We start from the raw sequence: 26,553 nt of genomic DNA, 5'->3' as shown, positions 1-26,553 counted from the left end.
GCCAGATTCAAAGGGAAGAGATGAACTATATTTTTAAAAAGCATCTTTCTTCATTAATATTATCAGACAAGTTTAGGAAATATGGATCCACCCAGAGTTTGACTGTGATTTTTCAGGTTTAAATAAAATTTTAAAGAGAACCATTTTTCTTTTGATGATATTCAAAAGAATATCCTGCAGACCCCATAGATTTCCTCAAAATGTAAAGGTAATAAAATAGTTTGAGCTGTAAAAAAGAAAATATACATAGCTTCCAAATATTACTGCTTTGTGGTGAATATTAAGAATTACTATTTTGACCAAAATATTTTATTACCCAACTACACTTTTCATATTTGTTGAAGAAATTCATTCATAAATTCAGTATGGTGGTCATACTGTATGCATGCGTTGGCACCACTTGCTTCAATCGTGTTTATATTAATGTAGCTGGAAATTTGTTAATTTGGATTCTTAAAGTATTGTTTCTCAGTTTTGTTCTACATTTTCTAAATTTTAACATGGTGATATTTCATAATTCTCTTTACTAATAAATGTATTTTAAAATAGCTAAATATAATCCAAGTGAAGTGATTGGAAGCAATAAAGAGGGTTATGTTAGGCAAGTATAATTTATAAAGATAAATATTAAAATATTAGTTGAATTACTTTATATTCATCACTTTATTTGTTTTCCTAAAGATACTTGCTTAATAACAAGGAATAGAACCAGTTGCACCTCTTCAAGTTCTTCACTTTCCAACTACTTGTATGTCTTCATCTTGGGACAACTATTGCTGGGGACAGGAGGGACTCCTCTCTATACACTGGGGACAGCCTTTCTGGATGATTCTGTGCCCACACACAAGTCTTCTCTTTATATAGGTAAGTTTGCTCTGTAATACAAATGTCTCAGTATCATTTCATCTTATTACTTGTTTAATTTACAAATAAAGTGAACACATACTTACTTTAAAAGTTAGATGTAATTTCATAAGAATTTCCATGAGACACATGCAATATTGTGGAGGCAGCTTCGCGTGAGTCCCCCCGCCCCACCGTGTGCCAGGGAAGAAAGTGAATGTGACAGGGTCATGTTGTGATCTGCTGGGGAGGAGAGGTGAGCTGTGGCCAGTTTCTCACGGGAGACAAAGGCCCCGAGACCCCTGCTCCAGGGCTTTTACACAGGAATACAGGGCGGCAAGGATCAAACAGTGGATAACATTTCAAAGAAATCTGAGGGCTTACTATGAGTCAGAGTCTGTCAGGAACAGAGTTTTAGGGTTTCCTGCTCGAACTCTTAACATATGAAAGCACTCTTAGCAGAGCAGATTTCACAGGTTTATCAGCAAGTCTTTATGATGTCAGATTTTTCCCCAGGACATGCTCTAGCAAGGCAAGGAGCTGCACCTCTCCCCATCAGGTATTCAGGCTTACGGGGATTAGAGCGAGGAAGCACTTCTCCCAGAGAACATGGGGACTCGGGCTATGTCAAAGCGGGGGTGGGGGGGTGGGGGGTGGGGTGGTCCATTGCTCTTTGTTGCAGCCCCCCAGTCCTTCCATAATGGCCTCCCAAGTAATCGAGTCTGGCTTAGGTTTTCCCCCACTGTGAGGGGTCTTACCTGTCATTGACTTCTGACCAAGCTTTGGGGGCAGGGAGAGGAAACTGAGGCAGCATTTGCTACCAGAGACAAGCTTTGTCCCCTGTGGCTCACATTCCAAAGGTCGTCCCTCGCCCTTAGCCACAAGGGATAGAGATAGAATTCCTAAAACCAGGCAGAGCAGTCTACACCACAATATTACTTTGTTTGTTTTATTATTTATTGACATCATGTCCTTCACTTGAGTGCAGTTAAGAGTTTGGTTATGCACATTGGGGTGCATAGGTTCTTTGAACTGGAACATGATCAACAAAAGAAAATAGCAAACAAAATATAACCAGAAACATTGAAATTAAGAACAATCTTTCAATAGCCAGAGGGGAGGAGGAAGGGACAATGGGGGGGGGGAGGTTCCAGGAACTACTGTAAAGGTCACAAGGACAAACCAAAGGTGGAAGGTGGAAGTAAGGGAGGGAGGTGGATTCGTTTGGGGTGGGCAGGGGGAGTGGTGGAGGAAATGCTGACAACTGTAATTGAACAACAATAAAATAATTTTTAAAAAAAGAGTTGTTGAATATCCTGCCCTATTTCTTGTTCTGAGCATGCACACCTTCCTGGAAGTGCCATCCAAACAGTAGACAGACTGCTTGAATTCCAAGCTAACTTACACAGGGTGTGGAGATTGAGCTCTGCTATTCTGTGTGACTTACCACATCCTGTTGACTGAAGTCAACAAGAAAAACCACAAGACAGTACCCAGAAACTCTGTAGCGTTTCAGATTAACCCTTTTGATGTACAGGTTGATTTTTTTCTTGTGATCTAATTTTTTAAACTTTTGACAGCATAAATTTCTCTTAAATTTTTCCCCTGATGTTCTACAAGGTAGAGCTAATTAGACTATCCATGGCCCCACAGCCAATTAATGTGTTATTTATTAGCACATGTGTTTTCACTTTATCAATCTGTTATTCTAATGTAGGGGACTGAATTAGTCCATTCGGACTGCTATAATAGAATACCATAGTCTGGTTGGCTTACAAACAACAGAAATAATTATTGGGATTTATTGCAATTATTGTCATAATCTATCAACTTTTACATTGAACTATATATTTTGAGCTCTTGGATTTTATAGGTGACACCATTCAAATGGCATTATTTTAGTGAAAATGTGTGTAATTTTCATGTAATCCTAATTTTGATCTTTCTACAGTAAAATATTTGTGTTTCTTTGCTATTGTTATACATTCAAAACACAGTTGCATGGATGACCATTTTCCATGTCTTTGTCCTTCTTCCAGGAATTGGCTATTCTATGTCAGTATTAGGCCCTGCTATTGGCTATGTGTTGGGAGGACAGCTGCTAACCTTGTACATTGATGTTGGTTTGGGAAAAAGGCAAGGCAAATATCTGTTTTTCTTTTATTCAAATTTATTTTATTATTATAATGTTAACATCATAGACAGAACATCTTCACTATATTTACTTAGTATTGCATGAGGAGTTTTTCAGGAAACAAAATTCAATAAACATAATTTTTATATAATATTTGGCTGCATTGTTTCATGAGTTAATGTCATATAATCTTTTAACATATAATTTTAATTAATAAATAAGGATGTTTAATAATAACCTGGTTAAATTTTTCAAAATGGATATACAAGACTCCATGCATTGTTCAAAAGAAGATTGAATCAAAATTAGTTATGCTTGTAGTAGGTTTAGCTGGAGGTAGATCATTTGAAGGGTCAAGAGTCTGTGATTCTCAGACTAAGTTCTGCAGTAGCTCTGATGATGTCATAGAGATCACAATTTGCAGTTTTAATAACTGTGACGATGGGGAATGGTAATAGGTAATGTTTATCCCATACTATGTTCTGAAACATCGGTTTTGTGTGTTACCTTATTTTACATGCCAATCTTATTCCTCTTAATAATTTTATGAGATAGTTGATACACATAGCCGGGTAGTGGTCAAGACATGAATCAAAGCAGATCTTTTTGACTCCAAAATTCCCTTCTTAACCACTGAGCCACCCTCTTCTTTTCCTGAATTGAGAAGTTGGTGACATATTTTGAAGTTGAGGTCATATTTTCTCACTTTACCACTGAGAATTATAACTATACCATACTCTGCATGACTGTAAACAATGAATATGTGGTCACGGCATATGTCCTTTGGGCTGCTAATCCTAGTTAATCTTTTAGAGACTATATGAAAAGGTGTCAGAGGAAGTCCTGGAAGCAGAGAACTGGATTTTAAGAAAGGACATTTTAATTTTAGTGGAAAATTCCATAAGTTGTGTTGTGTTTTGGGGAAGAGACTATTGATATAAAATATGAAAACCATTATTGAAAAATGTAATAAATCACTCTGCGATACCATTATAATTAAATAAATGCTGTAACTGAGGCACAGTGTGTGGACTTTTATCAAGATCAGTGGTGTGCTGTGGAGTGTATTTAATATAGGAGAGAAGGAAAACAGAAAAGTTGGATAAAGAATGTTCAGAAATTCTATGTATGCTTTCGTATATTTAACATACTTATATTCACTATTTAATACTTGAAACTTTTATGTCTTACTTGCCATTCTGAAATACATTGCAAACCATTATTCTTACAGCTCTCATTTATGCCTACTATGTGTTGTCTGATTCATCAAAATGACTCCACTTGAAATATGGATATTAAAACAGTATACCTCTGTAGATTCATTTGAATTATAAAGTATATCATTATTATAACTGAGTTTTAATTAACAAGATCGAGTTGACTCTAACCTTCTGTTTTCCTATCATATAGCACTGGTATCACGGAGGATGACCCAAGATGGCTGGGGGCGTGGTGGATTGGATTTCTTATGGCTTGGTTATTTGCTTGGTCTTTGATAGTACCTTTTTCTTGCTTTCCAAAACATTTACCAGGTAAATTTTTATTTCATTTACCAAGGAGCTTTATTCCAATATAAGACAAAGTATTGATTTCTATAAATTGATAAGAACCCAAGACATTGTTTGTTTTATAAGAATCTAATTGTCTGCCTATGCAAACTTTTAAATAGCTGTCTCTATTTTAAAAAAATATTGGGTAGGAATCTTAATTTTCATGGTTTTCTTTTGTTTTCCATTAAGAATCAGAAAACTGTACATATTTATCTCCTTCCTGTATACTATGTTTGTTTTTTATGTGTTATCTGAAACCCTGCTTTATGTATACTTGTAAGATATGATATCTTTGAAATTATTAGTTTGTATTCAGTTAGACACTAACTTCATTACAAGTCTGCCTTAGATCATTGATGTTAATTATTTGTTGTTGAAAGTACAACGGTTTTTTCCAATTGTCACCCGCTCATTTTCAGTATATGCTAGTGCTGGACAGTCTGTCCAAAAAAGAAAAGATTAATAGAAGAGAATATCCATTTCTTTCTTTCTGATATTTTGCTTCTGTATAATCATGCAGTTCATATATATATATATTTCTCTACACTGAGGGTATTTCATTGTTTCTCTTGAATAATTACCATTTGGAAATGGGCAAATGATAAGTTGGAAGAATAGAAGTAGGTGGAACCATTGTTTTTTTTTTTCTCTTCTGGACCATCCCAGTTATAATGCTATGTAGTGACTGTTTTCTCAGACTTATTCAAAGAACCATTATTAAAGACCAAAAGGACCTGGTAATAGATGGTAAATATGGTTTTATTTGCAAAACATTTTAAAATTAAAGAGAGTAAAGGGGGGAAAAGGCTCTATCATACTTTGTTTATGGTATAAATGATGAGAAAGAGAGGCATTTAATGGAAGAAAATATTTTTGAGAGATTTTCTAAAAAGAGAATAAATATGTATTGGAGAAAATTATTTCATCTTAAGTTTTAGATAGGTTGAATTTTTTTAGTTAGTGGTAATAATAGTAGATCTTAGGACAGCCAGCTTGAAGACATGGATTTTCATACAGTTGTTGTTGTTTTTTTGTTTTTATAAAGCGAGAAGCCAGCTTCTAATATTTGGAATTTATATGCTGTAGAAGTGTGTATTAATTGAAAATAATTCATTTTTAAAAATGAAAAGTAAGGTGATGGAGCAAGTATTTACTATTTTTTTAGGTACAGAAAAAATTCAAGATGGAAAAACTTCCCAGACTCATCAGAGTAATAGTTCTTTAGAACTTACAGATGAGAATTTTGGAAAAAAGTTTAAAGATTTTCCAGCTGCTCTCAAGGTAAAATAACACTGATCACACACATTCACCCCTCACAGACATATGTAGACATGTAAACACATTCACATGTATATAAATATTTCCACAATGCATTATTGTTTGCTTATTTACTATTATTCTAGTTTTTATAAACAACTCTTCAGATTTCATTTTATTGTACTTTGAGTAAATGAAAACCATTCCAGAGTAGAACAGTTGAAAGAAAAGGAGTTATCTTATTGGCAATATCAATATTCAGTGGTTCCTCATCCTCACTGTAGCCCATACTCCATGCCATTCCCTTTATGTATCGTATGGATCAATATCACTGAATTGTACACCTGTATTTGAGAACACTGGACCAATGTGTTTCTATTGTGAAAGAAATGGCAGTTAGTGGGTACTTGGTTTGAATTTGAGGTTAAGCAAAAGTTCTATGGTCTGTTTGTTGAACTCAGCAGAAAAGCATTCTTTCTACTTAGCATTATAAAATTTTTCCACATGCAAGACTTTATACTTTTACCTTTTCAAGATTTGAAATTATTTACTTTTCCTTAGATTATCTGGCTCTGATTTCTAAATCTCTTATCTTGCCCCTTTGTGACCCTTGTGTTTGCACGTGTGAGTGTGTGTGTGTGTGTGTGCACGTGGTGGTTGGTTTTATGTTTTTTGCCTTTAATATTCCAGAAATATATTTTGGTTCTCACTTTATGGTTAGATATATTGAGATAATGAATCTCTATACTCCATTCTGTCTAGCAACATAGACACCTCTTTAAAATTACGTAACTCTGTGCCCGTGTGAGGTCCGAAACTCCCGAGTCCTTCCTCCTTGGAACAACACTACATGTTAGATGCCTAAGGACCATTCTCACATGTGCTCATGGTCAGGTTCTTTATTTACTGGGCACAGGAATTCAGAACACAATAAAAATCGATTACGGGGGCAGATTTACTGTCTGGAGATTTACTGGAAGGCTGGGGAAGGTAGGCTTTCCAAACGGGTTTTACCCCTTCTTCCACTCCCTTGCCAGTAACAAAGGCACAGCCAACCAGCTGGGTGCGCCACAGACTTATATCCTCAACATTCTCTAGGTAAAGCTATTTAATCGATTTTATACTTTAATGCTGAGGAAAAGCTGGAATTTTATGAATAATTGTATGGTGTTTATTGAAAATTGCCATCGTGATGCTGTTTTGCAGTTTGATCATGGTTATTCATTTGGTGAATTGTATTTTTTCTTTAGAATTTGATGAAGAATACTGTCTTTATGTGTTTAGTTATGTCAACTTCTTCAGAAGCCTTAATTACTACTGGATTTGCTACATTTTTACCTAAATTCATAGAAAATCAGTTTGGATTGTCATCCAGCTTTGCAGCTACACTTGGAGGTAAAACATTTTCTTTGTTTTCATGTAACCTAATCATTTTACTGTACCATTATTAAATATTTAAAAAAATAGCATGTGATTTTTGGTAGCCAAATCCTTGAAATATAAACTTTACACTGATTTTGATAAAAGTTTCTAATATTCTGATATTAAACAATCTTTTGTGTGAACTTGAAAGACACAGAGGTTATATAGCTATGTAGCTAAAGAGAATGTATATTACTATTAACACGCAAAACATTAATTTTCTTAAATTTATTAATGTAACTACTAAATCATTTATTCCTATGTGTCTAAATCACCAGTGTTTTCACATGTTAAAACCAATTTAGCCCTTGTTTTTGATGCTGTCCAGTTTTTGGTGTGAGTTACTGAGTGTACTGTGTGTTTTCTCACTGTGTCTTCTTTCTCATCAGGCGCTGTTTTAATTCCAGGAGCCGCTCTCGGTCAGATTTTAGGTGGTGTTCTTGTTTCAAAATTCAAAATGACGTGTAAAAACACAATGAGGTTTGCTTTGCTCACATCTTTAATCGCACTGGTGCTGAGTTTTGTATTTGTTTATGCCAGCTGTGAAAACGAGCCATTTGCTGGTGTGTCTGAATCATATAATGGGTAAATATATTTCAATGCTTATTGAAATTAATATTAGAATAATGAACTATGTGTGTATTTCCAAATATGTAATAAATTGATGAGAGATTGTGTTTTTCTTTTTCACTGGAAGCCTTTTTCCTATGTCAGAATAGGTACTATTTATTTTAGTTTAAATAATTGACATCTTATTAAAAGTTGGGTATTTATTCAGAGAGCAGTTATTCTGTACTGATACTATAGCTCAGGGATACAAAGATTCAATACAGCAGAATCTTTGCCCTGAAGTGATTTATAGCTAAGGGAGAATTTCACATTATATGTTCCTATTGATTTAAATTTTTAAAAATGGACATGTCTTCATGACGAGATTCTTATATTAAGTGGGTTGAAAAATGGGCCAGAAGAGAAAGTAAAATGGAGCTAGTCCTAGGTGATACCAGTCACTGTTGTATCTACTTTAGAAGCTGGTGTTTACTGGAAAGACATACATGACTTCTCCTTCTGCTCTGTAACCACATTTCCACCTTGAACTGGTTTGACCATTTTCTCTCTCTTTGCCTTGTTTGTTTTGCTCTGCAGTCCAAAGCCATGAGCAGCGATTCAGGCAGGGGAGTGCGTGGCAGTGTGTTTTGTAGCCTGTGGTGCTGCTGTGATATTAGTGTCACTACCTATGTTTGAGGCTGTTGGGGAGACGGTACTCCAGGTCAGGGACTCCATAATTTGTACAACACGGCATTCAAATAACCTAATTAAATTATACTTTTGGAAGAGTTTGCCATTGACAGTTAGCGTGATGTGTAATTCCTGAATATGTCTGTTACCGTTTTACACAAATGAGATGCTGAGCATTCCAAAGCCACGCATAGTTCAGCTCGCATCTATTTAGTATTCATTGACTGCTTCCTCTGGCAGAACTTTGTGGCAAAAGTTTAGTCTAGAAGAGTTTTCACTGTAGCAGGAGAGATTGGGAAATAGAACCGTGAATGAACAATGCATTAGGTAATGAGAGTTATACAAAAGGCTATGAAATTCAAAAAGAGAGCTTTTAAGTTTCCTTTGACTAGATTCGGGAAAGATTTCATGGCAGAATAAAAATGGGGATGAAATATCCTTTAGGGATGCAAAGAGTTTTGAGAGATGAAAATTTTAGAAGAGGGAAAGGTAGAGGGAATATATATGTTAAGCCAATAAATACTAGAAGTTGAAGGCTAGGTTTCAGGACCCGTTTAGATGGGCTTAGGTCATGTTTCTGGAAATAGTAGAAAAATATCTGGAAATATTGAAAGGTACTAAAGGTAGGTTGGGCAGATGTGACTTTCACACCCAAATCTATCTCAAGAAACCAGTCATTTTGGTGTGTTCCTTTTAGAGGAACAAAAAGTTCTGGACAGTTTAATACTAATTTATCACCTTGACAGATGAACCATGTATATGCGGATCCTTTTAGTAGTTTCTGCCTAAAGCAAGAGTTACTACCAGATGAACTGTCCTTAGTCTAATCAGAGAGGGGAAAGCAAGTGAGACGCTACCAGTTCGAGGTGCATGTAGGGGTTTGTTATCAAGAGATATCAAGAGCTGATATACAGTGCTTAATGCACAGGTTCTTGGGGGAAAAAACCTGACAGTGAGTATACATGCATATGCATGCATGCTCACACATGTGTGTAAATATAGATACAGATAAACTTGGATGTCATGGAGAGATGATATTGTTGGACCGTTGTTTTTCCTATGCCCCCAATTCTTATTTTTAGCTCTGTAATCTGCATTTTAAAATGCCCATACCATGGGCAGCTTAGTCAAAATACTCTAATCCAAGAAACATGTATATGAAAAGAACAAACTCAGAATTCGGCCCTGGCCGGTGTGCACTAAGTGCTCCAAACCAAAGGGTGGCCAGTTTGATTCCCACTCAGTCAGGCACAGGCGTGGGTTGCAGGCCAGGTCCCCACGAGGGGGCATGTGACAGGCAACCACACAGTGGTGTTTCCCTCTCTTTCTCCCTTTCTTCCCTCTCTCTCTAAAAATAAATAAATTAAATATTTTTTAAAAAGAGAATTCAAATAATACCTCATTAGTGAGTGGGAGAAAGAAGGGAGGGTTGTGAAGACTCATTGCACCACTAGTAGAGAGTTCAGTGAGTCTCTCCCCTTTGCCATGTAAACACAGGTGAGTTAAAAAGAGCTTTTGGGTCTGTGAATGAATGAATTAAGCTTTTCTATACGTTCATTTAAAGCCCTATTTAACATTACGTCCAGAAAGCTTAAGATCAATAATACTGATTATTTTAGGAGATGTTTTTAATATTCATAGTATTTTAAAGAATTTATTATTAAGTGTTTAATATGGGCAAAACACTAAATTTAATTGAAAGGTAACTATATTTCTAGAAATCTATTATTAAAATTTCCCATTGTTCTTATATTTCCTTAACAATCTATAGAAACTGTGGGTCTGTTTTGGTAATGCAATGTTTGTAAAGGTCACATGTGTTTTACTTTATACTTAGAACCTCATAAAATTAGAATCCCATTGTAAGAGCCTGGTTGGTGTGGCTCAGTGGATTGAGCACCAGCCTGTGAATCAAAGGGTCACTGGTTCAATTCCCAGTCAGGGTACAGGGTTCAATTCCCAGGGTACATGTCTGGGTTGCAGGCCAGGTCCCAAACAAAGGGCACGTGAGAGGCAACCACACATTGATTTTTCTCTTCCTCTCTTTCCGTCTCTAAAATAAAATAATAAAAATCTTTTTTTTAAAGAAATACCATAGTAAGTACGTACACCATTTTTTCTCTATCTGGCCTATAGCTGGACGCTCACTGTTTATCTAAACTAGTACCGTAAAGAGTCACATCTGTCAAACTGTTGCAATAGGTTTAGGGAAATCTTTGCTTATTGTAGAGACATAATTATAAAAATAATACTTTAGATTCAAATAAATTAACATTTAAATTCTACTGTTTGTGATAAACATGCTTCTTATATATACATGTATGTGTATATATACATATATACATATTTTTAAATATTCCAGATATTCAAAATTTAAAATATTTTATTTGAAAATAATATATATGTATATTGAGGCAATTTAATAAGCTTCAAGTGTTGGTTATTTTTCTAATAATAGTTTCCCTTTTACCTTATGAGGTAAAACAATAAAATATTTAGATTAAAGTGACCGACCCTTGGTAATAAGGAATATATACTATATTTTCTTGTTTGTACTGTACTTTGCATTATACTGTCTCAAATGTTCACATTCTCAGTAATAATCATTAATATAAGGATATATGTTGGAAATTTACATTTAAAATTTTGTGTAGTGGCTATTTCTTGAGTTTCAAGGGTAGTTTTTTTCTCTTCTCCTTATTTTTATATCTGTATTTAAACCAGTTGTTGGCAGACTAACTATAATGCTTCTTTATTGTGAATAGAACCACACTTGCAAAAGAAATCTGGCAGCAGTCTGTGGAATAGATTAGATATGGCGGTCCCCAATTTTTTGGGCACCAGGGACTGGTTTCGTGGAAGATAATTTTTCCACAGACTGGGTGGAATGGGGGTAGTTTCTGGATGATTCAAGTGCATTATACTCAAGCTCACCTCCTGCTGTTCAGTTCAGTTCCTAACAGGCCCCAACTGGTACTTGTCCGAAGCTCAGAGGTTAGGGACCCCTGGAAGCAGAAGAGGATCTAGGTAGATTGACAAATTACTTAAGATTTACTCTTTGGCCATCCTTTCCTTCAAACTCCTCACTGATTTGTTTCCAGTTTGTTTTCTAGTGTATAATCTGTTTCTTTTATGAATTTTTTGTTCTCTACCTACTCCTTAAATATCATATTCCAACAGAGCAATTATTACCTTTTAATACTTAGAAAAATCACTAATGTACTTTTTTTTCACTCCCAGTGCAAGGGAGTGTATTTTTCACTTTTATGATGGAAGATTTTCCTCTCTCCTTCCCTTCTTCCTTCCCTTTCTTCATCTTCCTCCTTCTTTCCCTCTATCTATCTATCTATCTATCTATCTGTCTATCTATCTCTACCTTTTTATTTCTTTTAACTATATTTTCACTGCTTTGACTCTAGCATGTCATTTGTACTCACTATGTTTTCATGAAATAAGTGGATCTCCAAGAGCTCTGTACTGTCCTCAGGCTACACTGTTTGAATAGCTGATCTTCCCATTCTCATGGTTTCAGCTATGGGTATATGCAAATTGGTATTAAGAGGTCTACCTCCTGGCCAGATTTCAGAACCAAATTGGAGACTCTTAATTTCGATATGCATAAAATCAAACATCTCGCCCCCCAAACTAGTTCTGCCAAATTAAACACTAGGAGTCACTCATGACTCTTCCATCCTGAATATGGATTCAATCACTCAAACGCAAAATCTTACTGACTCTATAAAATATTTCCCAAATCTGTTTGCTTTAGCCAAGTAATCTATTTTAGTACTCCTATACATTATCATAACTTACTGTCTGGGGTATTGTAACTGGTCTCCTTCCTTAAAATTCATACTCTCTGTATATAACTCTTGGGATTATTATTTTTAATGTACTTTTGATGGTCACTGTCCAGTCTAAAAATAGTTTGATTGCCTTTTCAAAATAGGTTAAAAAGCTCGATATTTTTAACAAGGCCATGCAAGCCCTCAATAATTTGGTCCTTGACTCCTCTCTACCAACATCTGTCACTCTCTGCCTAGGAAATCATTCGTATTTTTTTGTATCAGGAGATACTTCTCACCATTATGCCTTTGTACCAGCTTTTCTGAAGTACCCTTCACCTTCTCCATTTACCCAGCTAACTCTTATTTATCCTTTAAAATTCATCTTAGGCAGTTGCTCTTTCAGACCCTCTTATCTAAATGTTGGCTTGTTTCAAATGTTATTCCCCAGTGCTTCTAAAATACACTCAGTATATATTTATAGCCACACTTCCCAGATGTGTACAAGTGTGTATCCATCTCTACTCCTAGATAGAAATCTTTGAGGACAGTGAATACCCTACTCAGCTTTGTATTCCCAACACCTAGCAAAGGTCCTGCACTTGCTCAATATATGTTGGCTGAATCAATGAATAAGTAAGAGTTTGGAGAAATTTCTTTGCCTAGGGCAACCCTTTATATCACCAGAGGTGTTGCTTCCTATTAAGAGGCAGCATGGAACAACTTTGAGCCTGGGAACCAGGAGTATTATATTTGGCAAATATAGAAAAATACTATGTTAATTTCTCTGGGCCTCAGTTTTCCAGTTGATAAACTGAATATACTGAGCATGACTTTATTCATCCTTCCAGGTTTAAAGTTTTGCCTGCACTCCTAGAAAATTAGGCAATGTCTGGAGACATTTCAGTTGTCACAGCTGAGGGGATGCTATTGGTATCTGGTGGGTACAGGCCTGGGATGCTGCTGAACAGCCTAGAATCCCCAGAACCAGACCCCTCACCCCTCCTCCTGCAAAAAAGAAGTTTCTGGTATCAAATGAGAAATTATTTTTGCTTTCTCGGCCTATTTTACTTATCACTAGCAGACCACAAATACAGCTATTGTTTCTACTGCCTTTCTCTTCCACAAGAAGCTAAGCTCTATGGGAAAAGGTCCAAACTACAAAAAAACAGATGCTGACTAACAGCAACTATACTAAAAGGACCTTTACTTTATTCATTTAGCAATTAACTATATGCCAAATGAGTGAATAAATGACTAAATGGAAAGATATGACAATGCTTCTGAACTGTTCGCTAAATGCTATAACATAGATGATTTGCCCGTCTTTCATTTCCTGTTGACAGGACAGACCTGGGAAACTTGACCACTCCTTGTAATGCCAATTGTAACTGCATGCGATCCCGTTACTATCCTGTCTGTGGCAGAGATGGAGTCCAATATTTTTCTCCCTGCTTTGCAGGCTGTAAAAATTCTGTTTCAGAAAGACGGCCAGAGGTAACTTGTGTCTGCTACTTTACCTTCATGAGGCAATGTTTCTGTTTTTATGGATGGCCTTCTCAGTCTCTCTCACGGAGTTACACAGTGCCTCTTCCTTCCTTCCTGGCCCACCTCCTCCACTCAGAAGCCAGGCATAGTTTCAGTCACTAAGAGGAATAAGCTTGAGAGCCCTGCTGTGCAACATTGTACCTGTAGTCAACAATTATGCATCGTACACATAGGATTTGTTAAAAGACTAGAGCTCATGTGAAGTGTTTTTACCTTTAAAAAACAAAAACGAAACCACAAAACCTGACCAATCCAACAAGGAAGGGGTCTTCTTTTACAGCACAGATGCAATTATCATTGAAAAATTAACTTGGCAGTTACATCCTTGTAACATAATATTTACCATTTTGCATCGTTTCATTTTTCTCAACTATACACCTCCCTTCAAGTCAGGGAATTTTCCTAGTCTTACTAACTACAATGAATATAGTAGAAATATCATGAATATTTATTGTTTTAATTTGATGCCTCATGGATTCATTAAAAAGTACCTGAATCATTAACTCATTCTCAAGTACAAATTTACTTTTAATTCTGGATTAGAATGCATATCAGTTCACCTAGGTGTGTTTTTTAACTACAGTTGAATAGTTTTAAGATAATCCAATAGGATTTTATGCTATTACAGGCACAAACTGAGGATTTTATTTTAGCTATATTTAAGAACTTTGGGAACAAATAATTTTAAAATATTCACATTACTAATACTATATACTATCTTAGGCATTAATAAATAGTGTGATAATACTAAAAAGAGCTGAGGGAAATATATACTGTGATATGATGCCACAATGAATAAGATGACAAAAGAGCCCAGCCTTGAATCTTTGAAACATGGACTAGTGAAATGGCATTCCTTTTTCTAAAGGCAAATTTACGATTGCAAGAAAAGATTTCTGTATAAATAAGGAAAGAGAATTATTTGAAATAATCTATAAAATTACTTCAGATTTCTTCTAAAACTGACATAGATGTATATCTATGTGTGTGGTTATAAACAGTTATATGTTCATATGTACACACATAAATATATTTTGTTCATGCATATGCATATATTTAATTAAATTTTGCAGGTGATAAATATATTAAACATTATCTCAACAGACTAGAATTTGATCTTCCTACTGAGGGTAACCCAGAATGTGAAAAACAGTGTACTTTTTTTTTAATATTACCTAGCTTACAGCTTTTAAAATGATCACCTGAGAACATCAAAAAATGTGCAAAAAAACCCAAAAAGACTGTGTTGAGTCATAGCAGACCTCTGATAGACATGACTATGTCTGATTCTCAGAAAAAAACTAATTAGATCACTACTATGACATGCCCATGAAAATCAGTAAAAGACATCAGGAGTATTTTTAAATCCCCAAACCTGGAGCTATCATACCTTCCAACCAGTGGATAGCTAGAATAGCTTCAGTTTCAAAATAGGCTTAGAAAATTAGATGTTTCTGTCAGTTATAAAGAACATGATGTATATCATAGAATCAGAACTCAGTAAGTGCTATTAACCAACTCTAATTAGAGGATTATGACATGGAAGTTAAGGAAAGGGTTTTCCCCACATAGTAAAATTATTAGATACAAATATTATCCTGCACAAGAAAACCAAAAATAACTAAGTGAATTTAAAAAAGCCTATTTGAAGTGGTATTAGTTATTTTGATATGATTAATTTGATATTTACTCTTTTACCACATGCTATAATTGCTATTTTAGACATTAAATTGTCTTCTAGGGATTGTGTAGGAAAAGCAAGTTGTTTTGACTTCCAAATTTTCTACTCGTCCTGGCTTTTTTATGTCCAACTATTCCATGTAACACCTAAGTTTTTCTAAAGATTTTTTTCCCTATAGAATATCTCAAATAAGCAAATGCACTGATAATAATGTAATAAACAACTACATAGATTTCTTTACAGAAATATTAGTTTTCTACTTCACACCAGTGACCTAAACTACAAAAAACAGATGCTGACTGACAGCAACTATATGTAGGCAAATGTATACTTTTTTATGTAGGAGAGTTGTAAAGTTTCATCATAACAGATAAAACTATTCTCAGTTTTCCTCCTAAAAATTTTTAAAGGCTGCACTACTTTATTTTGATGTATCTGGTGGCTGAGTATAAAGCAGTCTGTTTGGGGGGTGTCATCTGCCTGTCTGGGTGCCCTACATCAGTACCAGCGGCCACAGGATACCTTTAACACCCCCAAATCCCAAAAGTTCTCTGACGCCCAGACAGTAAAAGCACCATCACTTCCCTTTGACTTCTCTGGCTCTGCTCGGACTTTACTGAGGCCTTAGATGTGTGAAAAGATTTATATTAAGGATGGAGTTGAGATGTAAAAAGCCTTTAAAAAATAATGCCACCTACCTTTGAAATATCTGAATGTTTTCATACAAAAGTAATGCTGTGATTTTTTTGACATGTTGCCTTCCAACATTTCTCATTCCAAATTTATATGTATATGTATATATATATCAATTAACTAGCAAATATGTTATTTATATATAAAATAACCTTCCAGATAATGTAATAACCTCTAGTTTCCGATTTTCATAAATATGCCATCATCAGAGGGAGACAGTTTGCTTTTAGTAAGGAAACTCATAAAAGTTAAAAAATTATAGTAAAAAGGTCCAGTTGAAAGCAGCATCATGTGACATATTAGTGAATTTTACTAAATCACTTGTTAAAGTTGTAGTGTTTGTTCTTATAAACTAGTGCAATGGAGAGGTTGTCAGTGTGCATGCTTATTTTTTGTGTCCAATAATGGAAAAGAAGAAAGCAAGCAGGAAAAGTATTTGAACAATTATGATCAATTCCAAGCAGTCTAGAATGTGTGATAACATAATTGTTAGATTCTTTTCAATTTGTTTTGTAAGTTCTGCATCAATAATAGGTTACAAGTTGAACTAATGGACACAAATGTCAAACACAGGTGATTCTACTTCATAGATATGGCTGCCCGTTAGCTCAGTTTCTTTGGGTTAATTGCTCTTTCTTGGTGTTCTTGGTTATGTATGCACTAAGACTGTGTAAGAAAGCCATGTCTAGAGATCATCTCATTTACAGTGATAAAACATGTTTTCAAGATAAACACTTGGTATTTTTATGTCTAATATTCTAGGTATATTATAACTGTTCCTGTGTTGAAATGAAAACAGAAATAACACCTCCTGGAGGAAGTTTTGGTTTTGAAGCGAAAGCTGGAAAATGTGAAACTCGATGCACAAATTTGCCCATATTCCTTGGCATTTTCTTTGCTACAATTGTTTTTACCTTTATGGCCGGTACTCCTATAACTATGTCCATCTTAAGGTATGTATTGTATTTTTAAGTTTGCCATCCCTAAGGTAACGCGTTGAATGAAAAAAAAATGGACTCACGATTTTACTTGGGGTTTACACTGACCATTGGCTTTAATGCCAGTTCAGCCCTTACAAGATCATTAGTTTGATGCTATTAAAATGTTGCTTCATTGAGTCTCACATGTATGAGGTTTAAATGAAATCTTGTATGTGAAAGTGTCCTAACATTGCCCACCTGTTATGTGCTTGATGTCAGTTTCTCTGCCTCTCTCATGAGGCTTTGTTGTAAGCTGGAAATATGTTCAATTGGATTTGAGTGTGATGGAAACACAATGCACTCCATGTATGTCAGAGTCAGAATGACATGCATTCTACCTTATACAGCAGGTGCTGTGATATTAAACCTTCCTGTAAACCATGCTAATAGATAAACGGCTAACTGTCGCCTGGCTTTTCCCAGTGCACTGTGCTTTGGGTTGCTCTTCTGCTATCCACACCACTTTGTAAAAATATTTCCCATCTCCCTTTCCATAAGTGCTTCAGCCTTCCTATTTCTTTTCTAACAAACTCTAGCTTTTCCCCTTTTCAGTTTTGGAGTCATTTAGAGAATAGAGAATATGCTTTTAAAAAATTTATTTTAGCTCTTGTAAATAGTGCTGCAGTGAACACAGGAGTGCATGTATCTTTTTGTATTAGTGTTTTGGATTTCTTCAAACACCCACCCGGAGTGGGATTGCTGTGGAGTACAGCAGTTGCATTTTTAATTTTGAGGGGAATTTTCATACTGTTTTCCATAGTAGCTGCACCAAATTACAATCTCCACAGTGCAGGAGAGTTCTGTTTTCTCCACATACTTGTCAACACTTTTTATTTCTTGAGTTTTTTATACTAGCTCTTTTAACAGCTATGGTAATATCTTTTTGTGGTTTTGATTTGCATTTCTGATGATTAGTGATGTTGAGCATCTCTATGTCATCTTTAGAGAAATGCCTATTCATTGTCTCTGCAAACTTTTAATTGAGTCTTTTTCACTTCTTCATTTTATTTTTTAAATTTTTATTGTATTTTTTCCATTACCATTTAGTCCTCTTATGTCTCCCACAGTGACCACACTACTTAGCTGTTTATCAATAGATGAATGGATAAAGATGTGATTAATTGCATGCATATATACATTGGAATATTACTCAGCCATAAAAAAATGAAACCTTGCTATTTGTGACCATGTAGATGGATGTAGAGGGTATTATGCTGAATGAGTAAGTCAGACAGAGGAAGATGAATACTTATGATTCCACTTACAAATGGAATCTTTAAAAAAATAGGCTTCTAGAAACAACAAACTGATGATGGCCAGGGGGTTGGGGAAGGGTGGGAGGACAAGTGAAAAAGGTAGAGGGGAGTAAGAGGTATACATTTTCTGTTACAAAATAAATAAGCCACAAGGATATAGTGTATACCACAGGAAATATAGCCGACAATGTTTAATAACTGTGTATGGTGACAGATGGTTACTAGACTTAGTCTGGTGATCATATTATACAGTATATAAATATTGAATCATTATGTTATGTGCCTGAAATATATTGTATGCCAACTGCAGTTAAAAATAACTTAAATATAAAAAATAAAGTGCTCAGATTTAAAAAAAAATTATCTATGTTACCTTTCTACTGCAAATTTGTTTTTAAGGAGTAATTGATCTCTTTAACCCACACCTAATTCTCATGTCCCAGCACCATGTCTCATTCACATTAGACAATAGTTACTAAAGAATTATTGTTGAATCAGAATGAGCCTCAGTGACCTTTTGCATTGTCTCCAATTTGTACTCTTGTCCCATAAGTATGATTTCTGTCTCAGACTGAGTAAGGGAGGAAGAATTGTTTGCTTGAGACTAAAGTCATGTGGCCTGTGAATTCAGCAATAGTCAACATAGGTCTCCTTAATGAATACTCTTTTTCCTTTACACTTGTTAAAATTCATACATTTTCAGTGTATCTAGCAACATTTATTTGACTCTTTTTGGTGTTATTGGCAGTATTTTAGTTCAGAAAACATTTTTCTCCTTTTATAACTCCAGAGAGTTTGGACTGTATCTAAACTGTTAGAAGTAATTTGGTTTTTTCATGTGCATAACATTTACTTGAATCTAGAAATGCTACCCAGGTATAAAAATGAATTTGCTCAAAAAGTGAATGAGCTGTACAACCACTTTTGGCCTCGTGTGTATTCCCTGTCCCTAGGTGTGTTCATCAAAGGCAGCGGTCTCTGGCGTTGGGAATACAGTTTATGGTGCTTCGATTATTAGGTATGCCACTGTCTTAATTCGTTAGTAACTTGATTGTTTTTGTTCGTTAGTGTTATTCATTTGTCCATTTTTGGTATGTGCCAAGAAAGTAATTAATGAAACCCTCTAGAAAACTACATAAAGGTCATTAAAGAAAGCTGTTTTCCAATATTCAAGATGTATTGTTTGTACATCCCATAGCAAGGTAATGACTTGACTTTTTGCCTCTCTGATTAGTTAAATATTTTTTCCACTTCTGTTGCAAATATAACCTTAAAGGTTATATTATATTTATTTGAAATATATGATCATCAATGTATTTCTAATAGAGTAAGACACATTTTTTTCTATTCATATAAAACTTATTACCAGCATGAATTATGACAAAATCTTATTTATAACTGTGTAATTTTTTCTTCCTGCATTTATCTCTATTTGGGACATGATTATGTTGTATCAGCAATGAACATTAGTTAAGATTGATGGGAAAAAGAATTTATACCAGAAAATTTTATAAGGTTCCAGATGTAGGAAGAATAAGAAAGAAAAACATTATATATTATGCACATACTTATGTGTTATACTTACATACACAATATTATCCACATTTTATTAAGATAACCTAAAAAAAAAGAGTAGGAACACTAGGGGTCACCTGCACTAACTTTCCCATTTTTCAGATGAGTAGATGAAGGCCCTGAGAGATCCGGGGATTTGCCCCTAGTCACACAATTCATGGTGTAAATGAGAGCAGGATGTGGTCTCCTGGCTCAGCCCAGTGCCCTTTTCACTCTGTCATGTCACAGGTCATGAAGGAATAGGCTGGGTGTGGCTGAAAGCTGTCTGAGCAGTACCACCTCAAATCATGTACTTAATTCTTAACTATCGGAAGCTCCTTAATTATGTGTATGTTCCTTAATTTTGTGCCTTCTGCCCTCCTACGGGGTGGGTGTGTGTATGTTTCAGATAGCAGCACTAGGCATATTAGATTAATGTTTGTGGGTACACATGTGCATTCTCACACACACATGCATGTCAGTGTGGGTGTATATGTATGCATAGAGACATACAACACATAATACACTGTTCTTAGCACTTATTTTGTAAGTTTAGATCTTTAAAAAATTGTAATAGCTAATTACAAATACACATTTGTTAAATTAGCAAAGTAGTGCATCAAAATATATACTTATATTAATGCAGTATATACTAGAGATTTTTATTAAAATAAACTTTAATTGATTAGCAATATATAGTTATATATAATTATTTTGGCATTTTTGCTTATTTTTCTTTATATCCCTATTAATTGTACATGAACTGATTGATTTGCAAGTGGACAGATGTTTTCCACAGAGAAATTAGTTATTGAGTATTGGAATAACTCAAATGAATTAAAAGTTCTGCTTTATGACTTTTTAAAGAATTGCTGCTCACACAGGTTTCAAGTAAAAATAGAAAGCCAAAGTCAATAAGTTTTTGCTTAAATGGATAGATTTAATACTTACTCTCATTTACATAAAATATATGTATCATCAGGAACAAAAATCTATAGCTATAGACTAATCTTTGCCTGTGTATATTTCACATATAATTCTCCTAGGCACAATACCTGGACCAATTATTTTTGGTGTTGCAATAGATAGCACGTGTGTTCTCTGGGATATCAATGAATGTGGAATTAAAGGAGCTTGCTGGATTTATGATAACATCAAGATGGCCCATAGGCTAGTGGCCATAAGTAAGTAGTGACTTACCGATAACTTTAGATTCAATTGATGATGTTAATGAGAAAAAAAAATTATTGTTACTTAGGTGTTGAAATGTTCAATCTGTGCTGTTGGGCTGCCCTATGGTCCTGAAGCAGAGATCAGTTATCCTCAGGTAAGAAAAGGCTTGACCTGGAGTTGGCAAGATTCAGTGCAGAATAAAAAAAGAAAATAACATTTTAGCTTCCATTACATCACATATCATATAATTTTCTATGTAACATCTTTTCTCAAACTCTTCTTGAAAAATCTGACAAAAACTGAAGGAGAATTCTCAGAAACTCTGGAATGATTTCATCTAGGTACCTAGGCTCTGGAGAGCATGTGGAGCTGAGGCAGGGGAGCGTCTGGCCCCGAGGCAGGTTACAAGAAATCCTTTTGTAAGTTTGGAAGATAAGCCATGATGTTTAACCCTGTTTACCTTTCCCAGTCTGTCTTCTATAGTCTTGGTTAAGGAATAAATGAAAATTAAGATTAATGAAGCAGGGTAATGCATCCATTTTGTAGAGTAAGATAAAATTTTTAAAACAACCTAAGAAATTAGAATATTTTAAAGCAGAAATCCTAGATAGAAAAAAATATATATATTTGCATGATGTATGATTTTCATTGCAATTGTGATCACAATTACTTTGGCACATGTATCATGATAGCTTATTGCTCTAACATGTCTTTAAACTCAGAGTGTGCTGTATGAACTTAGGGTGACAAAGTAATAAGATGTCCACTGAAGAAATAAGTACATAAGTTAAAAAATGGGAGAGTAAATACTGACCAAAATAAGAAAAATTAATCTTCTTACCACTTTTTCCTGATAATTTTTTTATTTAATATGTTTTTATGTTTAAAATTATAATTGATAATGTTTGTACTGTTTCACCAAAAGATATAGATAATGAATTGTTCCTTTTCCTACGGTGGTGAATGTGAGAATTTTTCCCCCCGAAACATATATACCTTTAAACTTTTCAAAAACACTGTAACAGTAGTGCTTATGTAATTAATCTTCCTCTAAACATAGAAATACTTAGTGCCTTGAGCATTCCTGTTTTTCAAAGACACATTTTGAGTAAAGTATTAATGATTAACACAAAGTAGCTACCTTACAAAAACTGCGTGGTAAGGCCACATCGCTGGTCTGACGGGAACTGAAATGCCTGTGCAGTGGCCGGATCTTGCTTCTCTTCATTGAGCTGAGCTCAGATTCCAAGTTGTTTGAAAACAAATCAAGCTAGTGAAGTGAATCGCTATGCTGTATATTTTTAGCTGATAACTTAAAAGTAAATTTGGTTAAGTATTAAATGTGATATATTCTCATAGGGACTTTCTCCTAAGAACTCCAAAGCTTTTTTTCTTTTTAGAGTTGTTTTCCATCATGAACATGAAAATTCTGTAACTTTATTGCAGGTTCAAGGATGTTGAAAGCTGTTTTCCTTTGTCATTGACTTGGTTGCTTGTAATTTTTTATAGGCGTGGGATTGTTGATAAAGTTAGATATGGAACATGGATTTACTTCATTGTATAGAATACTTATTTTGCAGCAATGTGCAATTATAAACAAGAATAAAATAATTGTATATTTTTATTGTTTAGAAAAATAATATGGCCTAGTTCATTGAAATGCCTACAAGTTTTTATTGAGGAATATTACCATTCTTCCTAAAGTTCTAAAAATTCAAAACATATGACTAGCCCTGGCCCGCTGGCTCAGTTGGTTGCAGTGCCCTTTCACCTAAAGACTGTGGGTTCTGTTCTGGGTCAGCACACCTGGGTTGCAGATTCGGTCCCCAGTCGGGGCATGTAAGAAAGGCAACCCATTGGTGATGTTTCACTCTCACATGGATGTTATTTTTCTCTCTTTCTCCCCTTCCTCCTTCCTCCCTCGAAAAATCAATAAAAACATCCTCAGGCGAGGGTAGAACAAATAAATGAAACATATAATTATAATGCTTATACATTTCTCTCTCATGTAGAGTTCCTAGTTGTGAAGAATTTCTTAATGTGAACTGGGTTTTCATTAAAGGCGCAAATGTATGATTGATTTTTCTTTTTATATTTAGCTGTTGCTTGTAAAATTATCACCATTTTCTTCAATGGACTTGCAGTCTTTTTGTATAAACCACCACCATTAGACACAGATATATCATTTCAAAATTTGAACAAAGATGCGACTGCTAATCCAATGGAATGTGACTTCAACAAAGCAGGGAATGAAGAAGGATGACGGAGAAAGTGAGGGGACCGTTCGGCAGCTGGAAAACTGGTCTCCACTTAGGAGCACGTGCATTGCCCTCGCAGCATTATGTTCTCAATATGGACAATCGTTTTGAATAATGGGTGTTTGATAATTCAGTGTGTTTTCCTATATATCTCTGTATATTTATGGACTTTAACTTGTTTTAATAAGAAACAGACCTGTGCCTTCAAAATCCACCAAAAGCTTCAACACACACACACACACTCACACTGAATTCTCATTGTCTTGGTATGAAATTCCCAACTAATATAAACTAAGCCAGAGAAAAAAGCTAATGGTTAGTTAAAACTTATGTGTAAAAAATTAATTAAATTCATGTGTGATGAGTTTCAAAAACTATTATTGAAAGCCCATGAATTTAAAACCAGCTAAATAATATTTTTTCAGTTTATATATACTAATATGTCTTTTATCATAGAAATGTAGAGAACTACTAGGATATATGTTAATTACCTTCTTTGTGTCCCAGTATATAGTGAATTTAGAAATATCAGCATCGTACACTTATTTTCATTTTAACTCAAAAAGTCCAGGAGGTAATTTGTTAATATTTCTGGTTCGTAACACTGAACCTCTTTATATGAATCCGTGATAGTGTTGTTCAGTTACGTATCTTCCAGAGGAAAGCACCAGCTTCAGCAAAGCAAAGTGCCAATTAGACACAAAAAGACTTTTTTAATGATTTAGGTGCATTTTATTCATTTCTTTGAAAAGATTTTTTAATGAATGATTAATGTTTAGATAGTACTTTCATTTTTATCATTTAAAAACTGATTAGTACATTCCTTATAGCACTAAAATTGTGCTGTACTTGTAAGTTAGGATGTCCTATTATTGTTTGATTGAAACACATTCTTTATATGATCCATTTATCTGATAGGTAAAGAGCTGCAATTGTCTGATATTATAACACTGCATTTATTCAGATAGACTTCGGCCAACTTTGTCGACTCAGAATGTGGAGAAAATAGCTCAGTGAACATCATCAAAATTGACCTCTGCCTGGTCAAGAATTTTACCGACTAAAAAAAAGTTCATTCCCAACCATTTGACATTTTTGTGAAATGAAGTTGCTAATTTAATAAGCTTAGCTTTTTTATAACCAGTGTGTTGTATACACTGTGATCAGAATAACAAACAGAGCAAAGGCATGGTAGGAAACCAGGATCAGACACACTGATAATTTACAGAATTTGCAGATTGTATTCCATGGTAATCTGTGGCCAATGGTGATTCAAGAAACTAGTAGCATTTATTAATTAAAATACAGAAAGGAATGAATGAGAGTTAGGCAAGCAAGCACACCTGACTATGAGAGAATTAGAGGAGCGGTGGGTCAGGAATCAGAGAGACAGGAAAACTTAAACCAAGAGCATAAAGAAATCAGAGGCTGAGGCTCGATGTGTAGTCAAAACCCAGGAACTGGGGAAGCAGGAAATTCACAGCAACCAAAGACACAGTGCAAGGTAGCAGGGAACAAACAGGATACCTCTATCCGAGTCAACCTCCCTTCCCCTCCACCTGGCACGTTTCCAGTGCTGCTCCCTGTGGGAGCCAACCAAGAGGAGAGTTAAGGCTTTCTGTGTCTGTGTGTGGAAGCAGGGAATTGAATAGAAAAATTGTCTAGATGTAAAAAAACCCCAGCAAATTCTGAGGAACTCATTGATAGAGATGTGAAACAATAATAAGAGAGGGAACAGAATAACTATGAAAACATTCTTCTAAGGCCACTTAATTAAGAAAAATAACTCCACACATAAAAAATAGTTGGATGAACAAGTCACTAAATAATTGGCATACTTAATGGTTTTAGTTATCGAGGATTTTATTCTATTCTGGGTACTTATTTTGTGATACATTTTACAAACATTTTAGTAATGCTCAAAGTAAAAATTTTGGCACTTGAAGTCTCATTTATAATATACATATTTACAAAGAATACCTCCTTTCATGATAGGGGACTATAGACACTACTGTAATTTATAAATATTTAGACTTTTGGGTTCACCTAGATTACATGGGTTGGTATTATGCTACTTTTAAAACACAATTTTTCATAATTTGTGTTTTTCACAATTTATAATGATTTTTAAATAAGCTTGAATCTATAAGTTGACTTGTGATTTTTGAATGCAATTAACTGCATATGTCTTATTTTTAACATTTTTTAACATTTAGATTTTCTTACTCTAAGAAATCCACATGTAAAACTTATACAGGGAGAAAACTGTATACAGGTGATATAGCTTTATAAATTGGAGGAAAATACACATAAAATTTGATCTCTATTTTCTTTCCAGATTTTTTAACTGTGAACAATTATGCAAAATGTATAATCATGCCTTCCTTAAAATCAGACTTTATATTAGATTTTTTTTGTGTTTAACCTTCTTAAATGGCATGGATTTTGAAATGATTGATCTGTTTATGACTACACACACAAGTGATGGTTGGAGAGGGAAAACCAGTGTACTCTTGAATTTGCTCAATGTGATTTAGTTAATCTGGTGATTTCTGGTTTCTCAACAGATGTATACCTCAATACAAACCACATACTTTATGAAATACATACAAAAATTCTCCACACAATAGTTTTCATGTATGAAAGATGGATATTTAAAATTTATATGAGCAGGATACCTGTTACAGATGGTGGGTTGTGAAATATCTGACACTGCAAAAGTGTTTTGGAAAAATTATATTTAATTCATCAGGTTATCAGAATTGTATAATAGACTTAAAGGGATCAGATTGGACATTAATTTGAGATGTAATGCTCTTTTGCCCCTCACTACAACACATTCAGGCTCCTTCGGTCATTTTTGTGTGTGCCCAAAACAATAAACATGAACTTATACATTGTATGTGAGTGATCAAAAGTAAATAAAAGACCATATTTTAAAAATTAAATTAGTACATTGGGTCAGAATATATTAATGTTTTAGCTAAAATTAATTTACTCTATAAAATAAACTGCCCTCAATAATTGACACCCTAATTTCTTCTTTTTGGAGTCAGCTTGTCTGAATTTTTGAAACTTTGTAATAGTTTTAGACTTATAAAAACTTTTTTAAAAGTACAAAGAATTTTGTTATAAGCTTTCCTAGGCTCCCCCCAATATTAACATTTTGCATGTCCATAG

At 34.6% G+C, this 26,553-nt stretch overlaps 1 protein-coding gene across 1 annotated transcript in view; it reads left to right on the top strand.

Moving 5' to 3' along the window:
• SLCO4C1 (solute carrier organic anion transporter family member 4C1) overlaps nucleotides 1–25,155 on the top strand; it is a 57,050-nt gene extending 31,895 nt beyond the window's left edge. Inside the window, exons 3-13 of the mRNA XM_037032254.1 lie at nucleotides 682–864; nucleotides 2,883–2,979; nucleotides 4,388–4,509; nucleotides 5,693–5,808; nucleotides 7,035–7,179; nucleotides 7,596–7,791; nucleotides 13,577–13,727; nucleotides 16,915–17,105; nucleotides 19,342–19,406; nucleotides 20,989–21,126; nucleotides 23,215–25,155. Coding sequence (XP_036888149.1) covers nucleotides 682–864; nucleotides 2,883–2,979; nucleotides 4,388–4,509; nucleotides 5,693–5,808; nucleotides 7,035–7,179; nucleotides 7,596–7,791; nucleotides 13,577–13,727; nucleotides 16,915–17,105; nucleotides 19,342–19,406; nucleotides 20,989–21,126; nucleotides 23,215–23,378 — 1,568 coding nt within the window. The 3' untranslated portion in view covers nucleotides 23,379–25,155. The remainder of the gene's footprint in view (nucleotides 1–681; nucleotides 865–2,882; nucleotides 2,980–4,387; nucleotides 4,510–5,692; nucleotides 5,809–7,034; nucleotides 7,180–7,595; nucleotides 7,792–13,576; nucleotides 13,728–16,914; nucleotides 17,106–19,341; nucleotides 19,407–20,988; nucleotides 21,127–23,214) is intronic.
• Nucleotides 25,156–26,553: the final 1,398 nt, after the last annotated feature.

This window comes from Sturnira hondurensis, unplaced genomic scaffold, assembly GCF_014824575.4.
Source record: "Sturnira hondurensis isolate 20B ecotype Veracruz unplaced genomic scaffold, ASM1482457v3 Scaffold0021354, whole genome shotgun sequence".
NCBI classification, from domain to species: Eukaryota; Metazoa; Chordata; class Mammalia; order Chiroptera; family Phyllostomidae; genus Sturnira; species Sturnira hondurensis.
The sequence above is the reverse complement of the archived record's forward strand: the minus strand, read 5'-3'. Positions and strand labels throughout refer to the sequence as shown.